The following is a 14,420-nucleotide window of genomic DNA, read 5'->3' as shown; positions in this document are numbered from 1 at the left end:
AACATTGTAACCCTTTTTCCTGTTGTTAATCTACATAATTACATAGCACACCTATAAAAACTTAATAGATCTCTACAATAGGTTAAAGTATGTAACAAACTATTGCATTAGATAGCTACGGTAATTAATACGTTTTGATCGTCCACAAATATAAATAGAAATACCATTTGATGCGTAACTAAAACCTCATAGACATTTATAGTTTTAATACTCGTGTTATATAAAAAAAAATCTAAAAACAATTGAAAAATTCGTAAATAAATACGAGTGGATACGATGGTGTACGTACAAAAGATTCCAGACGATAAAAACCATTTTGATTTGTCGTTTTATTGCGTTTCCATTTAAAAAAGAAAGATTACTAACGCCGACTCTCTCAAACTCTCTCAACCAAAAAATGGAGAGTACAGATTCCTCCGGTGATCCTCCGCCGCCGCAACCAAACCTCCCTCAAGGATTCAGGTTTCATCCAACAGACGAAGAACTCGTAATTCATTACCTCAAACGCAAAGCTGATTCTGTTCCTTTACCAGTAGCAATCATCGCCGACGTTGATCTTTACAAATTCGATCCATGGGAACTTCCCGGTAAGTTAAAACAAATCCAAGATCATAATCCGATCAGATCTGTTTCATTTTTTTTTTTTTGTGTGTTCTTGATTGTGACAGCGAAAGCTTCGTTTGGAGAACAAGAATGGTATTTTTTCAGTCCAAGAGATCGGAAATATCCAAACGGAGCAAGACCTAACCGAGCTGCGACTTCCGGTTATTGGAAAGCGACTGGTACAGATAAACCGGTGATTTCAACCGGTGGTGGTGGAAATAAAAAAGTGGGAGTTAAAAAAGCTCTAGTGTTTTACAGTGGTAAACCACCAAAAGGAGTTAAATCAGATTGGATTATGCATGAATATCGTTTAACTGATAATAAACCTACTCATATTTGTGACTTCGGCAACAAGAAAAACTCTCTCAGGGTATATTAAAAAATATTATTATTAAATTCTTAAAATCTTGATTTAGAGAAAAAAGTTTTGATTGGCTAATTCTTGATTCTTGTTTTGTAACTATGTAGCTTGATGATTGGGTGTTGTGTCGAATCTACCAGAAAAACAATAGTACAACATCTCGACATCATCATCATCATCATCTTCATCTGGATAATAATGATCATCATCGTCATGATATGATGATTGATGATGAGCGATTTCGTCATGTTCCTCATGGTCTTCACTTCCCGGCGATTTTTTCAGATAATAATGATCCGACGGCTATATATGATGGTGGTGGCGGTGGATACGGCGGCGGAAATTACTCGATGAATCATAACTTCGCATCTGGATCGAAGCAAGAGCAGTTATTTCCACCGGTGATGATGATGACGAGTATAAATCAAGATTCTGGTATTGGATCGTCGTCGTCACCTAGCAAGAGATTTAACGGCGGCGGCCTTGGAGATTGTTCGACTTCATTGGCGGCGACGCCGTTAATGCAGAACCAAGGTGGGATTTACCAGTTGTCTGGTTTGAATTGGTACACTTGAAATAATTCGAAAATTTTTCCGATGAAGAATTTTAAGAATTTCGATTTTATATTTTTAAAATTTGTGTATATATATACGGTTTGAGTAATTAGGGGGCATTGGGGGATTTAATTACGGTTGATTATTATTGTATAGTGTTATAGAACGAATTAAGGAGATTAATTTAAATAGATTAATGGAGGAGAGGTGAGGTAACATATAGAAATTATACAACAATTGCTTCTTCTTTTTTTCATTAATGTATAGGTGATTTATACTTAGATGTTTGTAGCTTGTATAATTGATGCATGCATATATAAAAATATATTAACAGTAGTAGAAACTAATTTGTATTTTCTGCAGCTATTTGTTTTCAGTACCATCAGCTTCAACATTCACATGATTTAGTAGATTGTTTTAAAGATGAAATCAGAAATACTTAAGAGATTTGATAGAAGACCGTAACTTTTAAGAAAAAGACGATAATGAAACTCTGTGCGTTGGATCTTTTATTTGACTTTGTCGAAAACATGTTCTTAAATTCGAATCAAATACATGTAATGGACATCTTTAAGCGTTTTCACAATCTGAATTGATGTTTGAACTTTCGATATAAATTACAGACACCATACATTGCAAATCCACTTCGGATCCGTTACAGAAGTTGATGTAAATTTGATTAAACAAGTACCGTATAACCAATATTTAGGTATACTCTAAAAAAAAATGTTGAAATTGGCTAAGAGTTACAAAGTTTAGGTTTGTTATTTGATTCTTTTGTGGATTCGGGTTGATAAGTGCGGAGAATCAGAGTTTGTGTTGAAAAAAGCCGCATGAAAATAGTTGAGGTTGATTTTGGCCGTTTTCCCGTAGTTTTCTATTTAAAAAAAAATTAATATATTTTTTTTTCTTTTCTTTTCATAAGGATAAATACAACTTTGATGCTGAGTAGAGAAATAGGAACACAATATTACGTGTGGATATATATAAAGATTAATATCTCTTGATAAATATTCTCATCCTTAACCAAATTTGATTTCTAAGAAAAGAGAAGCCATGGCAAATAATGAAGTTCAAGCTAATCAATTCGGAAGGCAGAATGCTGCTGTCAGCGATGTGTTAGCCAAGCCTCTACGCACATGTTGGTGAGTTCATAACACAATTTAATTATTAGTTTCCAAAATTTTATGTTCTTTCTAACAAATTATATATATATATATATATATATATATGTTCTTCTTACATAATTTTTGTTTTGAATCTGTTTTAATTTTACTATGCAGTTGTGATAAAAGATGGATTTATCAATTGATCATCATGCAAGTGCTCATCACCGGCACTTATGTCACGTTATACTTGCATCTCCGAAAAAATTTAGATGACGACTACCATCGCTTCGTAGTGTACCTAATGTCATTGCATCTGTTGTCAGCTATAATCCAAATTAGATCCACGAATTGGTTTCTGGCAGCAGGAAGTTTCAGTCGTGTCTCGGGCATCACTGCAATATTTTTACTCCTACTTAAAATTTCTCCACTCATAGCTATGAACGTGTGCTTACCAATTCTTTTGTGGTTTGGAATTACTTTGATCTACCACTTATGTTTAATGTGTTTTGGAGCTATAGTAGACGTAGACGATGTGGAAGCTCAACTCGCTGCACAAGGTCTCCCTTGAATTAAATTTTGAGTTTTTTTTTTCTTTCTCATGTCAATGAATTTTTAGTTAATTTTCATTTAATAAAACAAAGATTTTTTTATCGTCAATAAAATCCCTAGTGTTTATTGAATTTGTTATGGTTTCAGATTCTATATTGTTTCATTTTTAATAAAACTTTTTTTCTTTCATATATAAGTATTAGAGCACTGTGATCTGTTTATTAAGCTGTAATCTAAGGATCAAATAAAATGTTTTCTCTTGTGTATTCAAGATTCTGGTTATTATTCTTACACATTAAGAGATACATCCATTTGAATATCTTCATCTCCTCTGTATCAATCTCAAATCTCCAGCCACTCTGTTGGCTAAACTCTGTGTATATATACAATATGAAGCTGATTAGACCTGATTTGCCTTTTCTGCTTTCTCATTCCTGCCATGAATTTGTGTTAGATCCATGTTCTTGTGAATCAAATGCGAAAGGTGAATGCTTTTTTTTCGGGATGTAGTAAAGTACCTTTGAGGGATCAATGGATGTAGTAGAACTCGAAGAGGTTTCAATAACGGATTCCGAGATTCTAGCTTCTGATTTCTCGTTCGAGTAACTGAAATCAAGAACACAAGAAGAGACCACATAGAAGAAAATAATAGAATTAGAGATAGTTCGTCTTCCGAAAACCAGAATGTACCAAGATAGTTAAAGAAGTTTGATTCTCACGTCGAAAGTATAGTGACCCAAATAAGCTCCACGCAATCTACCCAGAGAAGTCGTTGTTCTACAGGCACCAAACCGTATGTGATCAAATGAGCAAATGGCCAAAGCTTCCACCCTGCCTGCATTGAAAACAAAGTACGTTTACTCTTTAATCTTAAATCTTGAATCTTGAATCTTGAAGATACAGAGGAAAGAGAGGAAGGAAAAGCTTCTTACTGTTAACATAGGCAAGAAGGTAGCTTTTAGTTCTTTGAAGATGCTGAGAGGCGATTCAAAACGCAGAAACCCAAGAACCGTGAAGTAAATACTGTTCCATATAGCCGACCATACTGTTTGATCAAAGACAACTTTCACAGGAACCACCCACCAATCTTGAAAAGGGAAAAGCTCTTCACAGAACTGGTAATAGAAATGAGACAACGAGCCATGGAGAGTAAAACCCACTAGTCCTGATCTCAATGTTCTTGCTCGATCAATTTCAAACAAGGGTTTGCCTTCGTAACACTAGACAAGAAAGATCACAAATGTTCACCAAACGATTCAAATTCATAGCAACATGGCATAATAGAAGAGAATGAAAACAGAACAAAAACCTGAGCTATCCAATCTCCTACAGAGTAGACAACTCCACTTATGACCATTTTCGCTAGAACCGGGTTTTGCTTTAACGCTTCTTCGTAAGCAATCCAGTTATGTTGAGGAGCATATCTTAGAATTTCTAACAGTGTCCAACCCTGAGAATACAAAACCATAAAAGAGAACATCAAGAATCATATAAAATACTCTGGTCCCTGGCCTGAGGGGATGTGCGGGTCTAGGCTCAGAACCTCTTAATTATAAAAAAGAAAAAACATCAAAGTCACAATCTTTGTGATGGAAACAAGAAAGCATTAGCACAAACAACTCAAGCAAGATCAGATTCAACACTTACATGCCAATAATCATGATCAATGGTGAGCAATTTGGTAATGGCGTAAGAACCAGCAGCTAAAACAATAGTAGCGTTAATGGTTCTATCAATCATCTTCTCCCTTTCTTCGTTCTCTCCTCTCTTCTCATCTCCCAAATCACCTCCCGAAGAAGGAAACCCTTCCAACGAAAGCTGACCTTCGCTCGTTGCTGCACTAAACCCTACAACCACCGATTCGTTAACATCTCTCTCCGTCTCAGTACTCATAACCACCACCGAACCTTCCTCATGGTCCGTCCGATCTCGGCTCTGAACCGGAATCACGTCGATTTCGTCACGGATCAACGCGCACGTCCTCTGTTTGTTTCTCAGGAAAATTTGGGAACGGTGAGGTTTCAGAGACGGTTTAGAGAGAGGAAGGAAGCTACGTGGAGAGATTGAGGTGTGGAGTGAAGCAGCAGCCATGGCGGAGACGAAGAGTTGACTCGGTGATGACTCAGTGAGTCAGACTTGCTTCGGTTTCTCCGAGTTGGGGGGGGGGGGATTTGAAACGGACTTTATCTTATTTGTGTGAGTCGTGAAGATTCCCCCACGTAGCTATGTTCCGCTATGGTTACGTTACAGTGTTTGAATTAAATCTAACGGTTGTGATTCATTGTTTGACTTAGATGATGAACGGCTACGATTAGAAACTCTGGAAAGTTTCGGTGTGATCGAGAAGTTCTTGTTGTTTTAAGCCAATAGAAGATTCTTCAGATTAGAGGATGAGAGTAGTGTGTCCACAAGTACATGTATACAGATTCTTCTCAATTATAATAATACTTATTTGTTGTCGAAATGCTACAAATATTTATAACCATAAGATATTGAATGATATAAAATCTTTAAGTCCATATATGTGATGAAGGTAGTATTAGCCATTTTCCAATTATTTTCTCAAACAATTTCTATATATATGATCTTCTTCATTTTTATTATTTATTTATATTTATATTTGACCGACTCTTTTAGCTTTATAAAATTTGAGTTGATTGTTGAAAATGGGGTTTTCATTTTGATCTTTTTCTAAGTTATTTGTTTTGATTATTTTGAAATGATAAATAATCAACAATGGTTTATATAGCGTGGATGTATGAACAATTAGCAGTCATTGATGTATCTCTTCCCTAACGAATTGATGCGTGCTGATGTATTTTCCTAACCAGACAACTTGAAGCTTGTATTTGGATCATTCTTAGACAATGTAAGAAATGTATTGACATCTCAGTCAATTATTTTTGATGCGGCGAGCCCAAGAATTTTTTGGACTGATATGGCAGATGAAGATGGGTTGGAGGAGAAAAAACACATGGAGAGTAGATTAGGTTCACAGGGAATTGATACGAATTCTTTCGTTGGAGATTCGATGAAGACTTCCGAGAAGCGTAAATTGTTTAGGAAAGAAAGAGAATGTTATCGGTTTATGAATGTGAAAAAAATGAAAGTGTTTTTTTTTTTTTTCGAAAAAATTAGACGAAGATCTGGTAATATTTTCAAAACACTTGAATAAGTAAATAAGAACCATATATTTATCCAAAAACAAAAGAAGAAGAAAATAACTAAACTTGATATAATATTAGTATTGTTTTTGGTGTAGCCATTTTTTTCAATACTTATAATGGTTTTAACTTGGAATTGACTTAGAACACTTCATAAAGTTTAGGGAATGTACCATGAACCCAAAATTCTAGAATGAATTGGAGGTAAATGATTGAGCCTAGATTTCTTTTTTTTTTATATGTCATTGAGCCTAGACTTTTAAATTTTAATATATAAACAAACGATAATGAGCTGTTAAAACAGTATACATAAATAATGATGTTACAATATCCCAGCGTCCGACCTTAGCTCAGTTGGTAGAGCGGAAGACTGTAGTCTGTGACAGCAAATCTTTAGGTCGCTGGTTCGATTCCGGCAGGTCGGATTTTTTTTACTTAAATTATTTGTACAATAAACAGAAAGATGACGTGTTTTAATTAAACAGAAGCATGGTGTTCATATCTTTTTAAAATTTGGCCTTATGAAAAAATAAAACGTAACCTTTCGCTTGGCCCAGTAAGGCCCAGCCCATCGTTATGTTTAATATTTAGCAAGTGTTTATTTTCGCAGCGATTTAACTGTTTAACCATATAGCAAATTAATAATCTATCATCTCAATTACAACATCTGACAGGTTTGATGCGATGATTTAAACAATAATGTAAACAATACCCATTACAAAATTATGTTCATTTAAAGCGTTAGAACGAAGAAGATTAACTAGTCCTAACTTTATACTCCCTCCGTTCCATAAAGATATTTTTTTTAGAAATAATATATAATGACAATTTTAACCTTTTAACATATTTTAAAAAGTATATTATTTATTGTTGTTTAATAAAGGTAAAATACAAAACTTCTATCTTTGTGGGACAAATTTTTTATCTAAAAAATTCATCTTTGTGGGATGGAGGGAGTAAGATATAAGAATTTAACCGAAATGTTTTTTGCCAATTCATTTTCAATCTTTTTGACCCAGGGGCAAATTATTTTCACATAAGATTAAGGTGACGATTATTTAATGCTAGAGAATTGTCAATAAACATGTTAAATCAAATTGTTGTAATAGTATAGTCATCGTTATTAATTGTTTGATTAGGTTCAATGTTTTATAAGTATTTGCTAAGTGATGATTTTTCTTTGAAAGCAACCATATTCATGTAAACAATATCGTCATTAATAATTTATGGACTTTTTTTATTTGTCTGCATATGATATATAGTCATAGTCATTTGTGGAAGATATGAGAATTAGAGGATGGGAAAGGTTTGAAATTTCAGTATTTTTCTAAATTAACTATTAGAAAAGCTGTTGCCAAAATTCAATGAATGATAGAAAGTTCTCAACTATAACGATGCAGATATATGTACAAGAAATTAATCAATCATAACAACGCCCATAATTAATACTTAAACTCATTAGCTTAGTGATGATATAATTTTTTCCTCTGGTTTTAAAATGATTCAAGTTTGGATTATAAAAACAAAACACGAGATAATGACCTACCCTTTTCAACATCTACATTGAATGTTTTAATACTATTCAACAATATAAAGTTTGCCATTACCTGCCGCTTGCCGTTTTATCACCGAAACTATATTGTACTATGAATTAATAAATGCAAATATTGTTGGTGAAATGAGAAAGAAAAACAAACGTAACTAATCATCAATAAGGCTTTCAATGAATGTTTCGGGTAGAGGCGTGGAATGGACTAAACTAAAGTACATTATAGCGGATCTGTTAGCACCAAATGTTCCTGTTTATCCGCATTATATTATATACTTCCTCCGTTTAACAAAGAGTGTCATTTTAAAGTTTTATTTTTGTTTCACAAAAAGTGTCGTTTTGTATTTTCAATGCAAAATTTTGAATAAATCTAATTTTAACCTTATTTCCTTAATGTATTAATAAGAGAGATAATTTTGTTTAGTGTATTGATAAGGGGTATAATAGAAATTTTAATAGTTTTCTTAATATGTGTGAAAAAGTTTAGAATGATACTCTTTGTGAAACAAAGAGAGTATGTAAATAATAGTAATTTTTTTGAATCTTTCAATTAATAAAACAATGTTGATAAAAAATAATTAATGGACAACAATTCGTCCCGAACTGTAAAATAAGGGTTGCCGTATTATTACGACTTGTACTATTTCCATTCTCACGATTTCGACCTATACTTTTCGACCCTTCATAAATAGACATAAACTATATTTATTCTTTACAAAACGACCTGAACTTTTTTTTCGGTCCAAATGTCTACACCTCCAATCGAAATAGATAATCCCGATTTTTAACCCGATTAAACCGTTAAGTCGCGATTACTGTTTCACGTTTGACCAGATCCGACTGTTTTTTCTTTGACTCTATAAACCCAGCTTAAAAACGACGTCGTTTGCTAAATATAAAAATCACTCAAAATCTGTTTTCCCCAAATTTCCCAAAACCCTAGCACCCAAATTCAATCGTCTATCGATTTTTCCCCAAATATGAAGAACCCTAGATGCAATTTAATTCTGTCCCCAAAACAAACAATTTCGTTTTTAAGCTGGGTTTATCGGGTCAAAGAAAAAACAGTCAGATCTAGTCAAACGTGAAACAGTAATTAATTGCGATTTAACGGTTTAATCGGGTTTAGAATCGGGATTATCTATTTTGATTGGAGGTGTAGACATTTGGACCGAAAAAAAGTTCATATCGTTTTGTAAAGAATAAATATAGTTTATGTCTATTTATGAAGGGTCGAAAAGTATAGGTCGAAATTGTGAGAATGGAAATAGTACAGGTCGTAATAATGCGACAACCCTAAAAATAATCAGTAGTTACTTTGTTTTCTAATTTTTTTTTCTTCCGCATCACTAAACACTAGAATTTATAAATAGTAAAACAAAAATAATAGTCTAATATTTTTTTTTAAAAAAAATTGAGAATGGAGGAGAGGTTTTCTCAGTCAGAACCCTTGTTTGAAAAATCGCTAGGCGCTAGTCGGGCGCTCGGCATGGACCTAGCGATTAATCGGAAAATCGGATTAAAATCGGGGATTAATCGGGGATTAGTTTTAGGGTTATTTTAATATTTTTAAAATATATTAATCCAATATTGTAAAAATTTATGATTTTTATTACAAATTTATGATTTTTATTAAAATTTGAACACAAGTTATTGTAAAACATCACAAACTCCCCATTCAAATGATTGAATAACAAAATTATAAGGTTTTTTTTTATACTTGCAATCTAAAAAATAATCGGGGTATATAAGATTAGGTGGAAAATAATCGGATTAGGCGGGAAGTAATCGGATTAAGCGGAGAATAATCGGGTTACTGATTTTTTAGGGGATTAGTCATTAATCGAGGCGGATAGGGTGGGCCTATCGATTAAGCGGAGAGTAATCGGGGGTAGGCGGGGATTTTTAGAACAGAGGTCAGAACCCATGTTTCTGATAAGAGGCAATGACAATGACAAACTCAACATCCAACTGTTTTATCCACGTGTCAAGCTACTCACACTTTCGTCATGACACAAAGCCTTTGCCACTAAGGAAATTCATTATGTCACATTAATACGGAGCTAGAGACTTTGTACCTACGTACCTCTTTTTTCTTTCTATGATTTTAATATATAAACTATTATTGTCACTGCTAAATTTTCAAACTTGTCAATTTACAAATATTTTGACGTTACAATGTAAAGTTTAAGTGTATTAAAAAGTAGAAAACAGAATTTTCTTTCGGTAATCACTGTATTAAAAAGTAGAAAACAGAATTTTCTTTCGGTAATCACTGTAAATGAATAATATACTACATAACACAACAATTAATGTTGGTAATATATTATCGCAAACTATATATGAGAATGCAAGTACTAATTTACATCTATATGTGTCCAGACTCCAATCTCTCAAAATTATTTACTTCCATTTATTTTCAAAACTCTCCCCTCACGACATTATTTACTTCCATTTATTTTCAAAACTCTCCCCTCACGACACGAGTGAATGATTTAAGCTTTAATTCATTCCTCGTCCATTTTATTATTTATAGCCACAAAATTCCAGAACTCATAAAACTGCAAACCCACACAGAGAACATTCTTCTCTGATAACAAACCTGGTCGTATCCAAAAGAGTTTTCATTTCTTCTCTGATTGGTCTACATATATATCGGAGTTTTCTTCTTAAAGAAGATATGGTTTGTTTCTGTTTCTTGGTTGATCAGACAAGGAAAGTGAAACGGAGCAAACCGGCGGCTGGAACTTGCTCACGGTGTGGCCATTGTGCGAGCATCGCCGACATGAAGACTTCGACAAGATTCTGTTTCATTCCTATTTATTGGAGATCTTGGAGAGCTGTTGTTTGCAGTTTCTGTGGCTCTGTTCTTAAGTCTTATCGTTGAATCAGATTTTCCAAATTTAATCACAACTCACTGTTTTTTTTTCTTTCTTTAATTTAAATGATGATCCTCCCTTAATTATAAGCAACACAGAGTTATATATATTATAGAATGATATGTGATATATATCATAGGGTTTGTTGAATCTTCTAGGATTCTATCTACCTGCAAGAGGATTTTCTTGTCATGTTGAATCTCTTGTAATTAAACGGAAACTATATGGTTTAGTGTGGTTTAGTGTTACTGTATATATAATATTAGTGTGTTGAAGATGTTATCTAATTTTTTTGACTAGTTTTTCTAAATCATTAGAATAAGTTGATTTTTTTTTTTTTTGTTATGAAATTGTTGGAGTATTCAAAGAAATGTTTACTTATTAGAACGGTTGACTAAAATTATTCAAAATACTCCTAAATCTATGTTTATAAAAAATGATGATAAACCTTTATTACAGTTCAACCACAGTAATTACAACAACCATCCATACTACTATTTAAGTATACGATTATGGATGGTATAATGCTTTAAATCCTACTACTTAAAAGCGTAAAATGATCCCAATTCAAATGTATTAACTTTAGCTCATCGAAGTCTAATTGGAAATATTATACCCGAAACTATATATATACCATTTTTTCCAAATTTTCTCATGTCAGATATACATAACATTTCCACTTTCTTCAAGTAAATTTTCCTTACCTTTCACAATTTAAAGTATTTTATTTTCAGTAGTAGTAAGAATTAACTTTTACGAAAATGGAACGAAAGAAGCCTAACACCCCATTCTAAGAATTCGCCTTTTCTTCGGATTAATTTGGTTGTCTCCACTTTCACGCTATACAACCTCTTTTATTTTCTTTCAAGCAAGATATAAATAAGACTTGTCTTAAATTTTGTTTAACAAAAAAAAAAAAAAAAATTGTTTAACAGAATTTTGTCACTTTTTTTTTCATGTCATTTTCTCAACATCAATAGGACGTGTAGATGGAATCTGACAATTGGAATTCTTAGATCCAACGTAATCTGATGAGTGAAGAGAACATCAATACCATGTGTAGTGTGTAGCGGCGTAATAAATATCGTACCAAGTTTTCCATCAGTGTATATATTACAAACACATGGACACGTTTCTTGTCTCAAACCTTCTGAAAGAAACATCTACGATAGATATTTACTAACCTTTTTTGAAGCTTATTGGTATAGAATCAAAGTTAGGCATACGTTAAGACAAACAAATATTAAAATCTAAGATTTTTTATAACGTGATTTATTGGGACAAAGACTATAGTCTTATATATTAATAAATGTGAGAACCTAAGGCCATTAATTTGATAGTTAAAAACTCTTTGAAATGGTCAATGATCAATAATAATGTTCAAAACATTTGAAGAGTTATAAAATCAATCCATTGAAATCGCAAAAAGCAAGAAAGTACTGTAACAGATCTTATCTTCTCACTACATTCCTCTATATCTCCAATGGCTAATAAGCTGTTGTATTGTGTAATTTTTTCTATGTTTTTGTTGCTTACAATGTTACGAGTTTGGCGAACAACCGCGATTGGACCGCATGGTTCGTATGACAAGTTTATATTGTCGATTCTATTTTGTATTAATTATCGTTTGTTAAGTATAGATAATGTCTGACACAATATTTCTTATGTTTTGCAACAGTTTATAATCGAAAAGAATTGATTGAAAGGCTTTTCGAATCTGGATTTGCTTGTCTTCGCGTGGGATTTCATGAAGATCAAAAGTACTTTAGGTCTTATTTTCTACAATAGCTAATCAGTACACATACTGATCAATGGTCATGTTCGTATTTAAATTTGATGAAGAAAATGTGTGTACACTGGCGTGACAATGATTTATTTCTTATGTTTTTGGTCACTGGCTTCCTTCAAATGAAGACAGCTATGTTCTTAAATATTAACGCATGGAAAAGGGCCTAGCCCATGGGTAACTCAAATTTACTAATTAAGAGAAACTTTTTCTTGTTGGAATTTTAAATTTAATTAACGAATTAAGAATTAAAAGAGAACTTTGAATATCATAATTTAATGATGATGTAAAGTATATGTTAGAAACCGTGATGATTAAGAAAAGATGGTGATAATTTTTTAAAAACTTACACGATATCAAGTAAGATATCCCTATGCGTAAAATCTTCATACATATTTTAGTGTTTAATTACAATTAGTCAGTCAATAAAAGAAATCAAATTTTCCTTCAAATAGCATTAATTTGCATATGAGTATTTTCACTTTATCAGGGTTGATTATACTATTATACATCCTAATTATTATTTTTGGGGTATTGGTGTCTTCCAAGTTTAACTTTCGGTTGGATCGATTGTATATTCATAAGGACATATTTGCCAGCTAATCTCGGATATTGGGAGGAAACAAGGCTTTTTTTTTCTTTAAATGATTTAGGTCTGAATTTCTAAATTAAGCTTTGGCCATCCAAAACAAAAGTTCCTTTTCATAGCTTGTTTCTTATCAATAAGACAATTACTATGGTTTAATAATTACTGTTATTATGATTACCATATTTCAAGAGTATTAATTAATCAGGTATCTATTTCAGAATTATTTTTTTGTTAATTTAATAACTGTCTTTGGAAGGTTATAAGGTTAATAACTCCAACTTAAATACTTCTTCCGTTTTTAATACTTGATGTTTAAGATTTTCGCTCACATTTAACTTTTATTTTTTTCTAAACTAAAAAATCATTTATTATCTATCTAAACACGATTCAACCAATAATAAACAATATGCAGAATATAAATCGTCAAAACTAATAAAAAAAAAATTGCATTTGAAAACATCATCTAGTTTTTAACAAACTTTTTTTTTTCTTTTCTAAAACAAAAAGTTATAAAAAAATGGATGGAGTAGTATTTTAAAATATTATCAAACTGAATCATTCTTTTTTTCTTATGATCTCTGTATTTCATTATCATCACACATGTAAATATCGAATTTTATAGTTGTCTTGATGATTTCGAACCAGATATATATTATGTTGATTCTGATTACATTTATGTACATAAATATATTCCAAGTTGCCTGTTATTTATTTTATCAGAATTAGTAGATGAGCCAAACTAAAATATTCGTATCAAAGTTCATGCGGTTTCATCATTTAGCTACGCGATATGTAGAAATTAGGAACATTCTTATTTCTTGTAATCTTATTTTTATTTGGTCGTGCTTCTCTCTTGAATCACGTTTTGGCAGATGCGTATTACTAAATTATCTGAGATTAAATATGTACACTATATAGAAGAATTAATGGGACATAAATCATAAATACATGGAACATTGGGGGAAAGAAACTTAACACTTGGGACGACCAATGTTGTATGATATGAAGTGGAATTAACGCGTCTGCCTAATGGTTATGGTTCATATTATGTCACATAGACCAACTTGACGTTCTTCATCATTAAAGAAGCCAACTCACACGTTTAAAAAAAAAAAAAAAAAAAAAAAATCTAACTGCATATCATATTGCAAATGCCAAATTTGAATATGATGCAAAAGATTGTTTATAGCAGACTAAATAACCCGATTACTCATATCTAGTCAGATTATTTGTGTTTGTATTTTATAACTAACTTAGGTCACTAAGCAACGAAAATG

The 14,420-nt window shown here is 32.3% G+C and overlaps 4 protein-coding genes and 1 non-coding gene across 5 annotated transcripts; 4 read left to right on the top strand and 1 right to left on the bottom strand.

Annotated features, from left to right (window-relative positions):
* Positions 1–268: 268 nt before the first annotated feature.
* On the top strand, positions 269–1,799 carry LOC9330468 (NAC domain-containing protein 18). Its single transcript, XM_021012393.1, has 3 exons — positions 269–587; positions 669–973; positions 1,072–1,799. The coding sequence occupies exons 1-3, from the start codon at positions 398–400 to the stop codon at positions 1,537–1,539; spliced, it is 963 nt and encodes a 320-aa protein (XP_020868052.1). The 5' UTR covers positions 269–397; the 3' UTR covers positions 1,540–1,799.
* A 1,576-nt stretch (positions 1,800–3,375) lies between these two features.
* LOC9330467 lies at positions 3,376–5,377 on the bottom strand. Its single transcript, XM_021012392.1, has 6 exons — positions 4,824–5,377; positions 4,486–4,626; positions 4,109–4,396; positions 3,896–4,011; positions 3,695–3,782; positions 3,376–3,610 (listed from the first exon to the last, which is right to left on the bottom strand). Exons 1-6 carry the CDS (start codon positions 5,265–5,267, stop codon positions 3,605–3,607), a joined length of 1,083 nt encoding a protein of 360 aa, XP_020868051.1. The 5' UTR covers positions 5,268–5,377; the 3' UTR covers positions 3,376–3,604.
* A 1,302-nt stretch (positions 5,378–6,679) lies between these two features.
* TRNAY-GUA lies at positions 6,680–6,765 on the top strand. The gene is given in 2 exon segments: positions 6,680–6,716; positions 6,730–6,765. It is a non-coding gene; the product is annotated as a tRNA-Tyr (tRNA).
* Positions 6,766–10,335: 3,570 nt separating this feature from the next.
* Positions 10,336–11,050, top strand: LOC9330466. Its single transcript, XM_002894359.2, has one exon. It carries the CDS (start codon positions 10,570–10,572, stop codon positions 10,774–10,776), a length of 207 nt encoding a protein of 68 aa, XP_002894405.1. The 5' UTR covers positions 10,336–10,569; the 3' UTR covers positions 10,777–11,050.
* Positions 11,051–11,695: 645 nt separating this feature from the next.
* On the top strand, positions 11,696–12,662 carry LOC110224370. The gene is made up of 2 exons (XM_021010355.1): positions 11,696–12,345; positions 12,447–12,662. The coding sequence occupies exons 1-2, from the start codon at positions 12,252–12,254 to the stop codon at positions 12,554–12,556; spliced, it is 204 nt and encodes a 67-aa protein (XP_020866014.1). The 5' UTR covers positions 11,696–12,251; the 3' UTR covers positions 12,557–12,662.
* The last annotated feature ends 1,758 nt before the right edge of the window (positions 12,663–14,420 follow it).

This window comes from Arabidopsis lyrata (assembly GCF_000004255.2).
Source record: "Arabidopsis lyrata subsp. lyrata unplaced genomic scaffold ARALYscaffold_1, whole genome shotgun sequence".
In the NCBI taxonomy this organism is placed as follows: domain Eukaryota; kingdom Viridiplantae; phylum Streptophyta; class Magnoliopsida; order Brassicales; family Brassicaceae; genus Arabidopsis; species Arabidopsis lyrata.
The sequence above is the reverse complement of the archived record's forward strand: the minus strand, read 5'-3'. Positions and strand labels throughout refer to the sequence as shown.

What these genes read in the sequence shown, in the direction of transcription:
- LOC9330466 (XM_002894359.2), top strand. Translation starts at nt 10,570, where the DNA reads ATGGTTTGTTTCTGTTTCTTGGTTGATCAGACAAGGAAAGTGAAACGG.
- LOC9330467 (XM_021012392.1), bottom strand. Translation starts at nt 5,267, where the DNA reads ATGGCTGCTGCTTCACTCCACACCTCAATCTCTCCACGTAGCTTCCTT. An exon ending in TAGGAGATTGGATAGCTCAG is followed by an intron (nt 4,397 to 4,485) that starts GTTTTTGTTCTG and finishes TTTCTTGTCTAG; the next exon opens with TGTTACGAAGGCAAACCCTT. An exon ending in CCTTCTTGCCTATGTTAACA is followed by an intron (nt 4,012 to 4,108) that starts GTAAGAAGCTTT and finishes TTTTCAATGCAG; the next exon opens with GCAGGGTGGAAGCTTTGGCC.
- LOC9330468 (XM_021012393.1), top strand. Translation starts at nt 398, where the DNA reads ATGGAGAGTACAGATTCCTCCGGTGATCCTCCGCCGCCGCAACCAAAC. An exon ending in CGATCCATGGGAACTTCCCG is followed by an intron (nt 588 to 668) that starts GTAAGTTAAAAC and finishes TGATTGTGACAG; the next exon opens with CGAAAGCTTCGTTTGGAGAA. An exon ending in ACAAGAAAAACTCTCTCAGG is followed by an intron (nt 974 to 1,071) that starts GTATATTAAAAA and finishes GTAACTATGTAG; the next exon opens with CTTGATGATTGGGTGTTGTG.
- LOC110224370 (XM_021010355.1), top strand. Translation starts at nt 12,252, where the DNA reads ATGGCTAATAAGCTGTTGTATTGTGTAATTTTTTCTATGTTTTTGTTG. An exon ending in AACCGCGATTGGACCGCATG is followed by an intron (nt 12,346 to 12,446) that starts GTTCGTATGACA and finishes GTTTTGCAACAG; the next exon opens with TTTATAATCGAAAAGAATTG.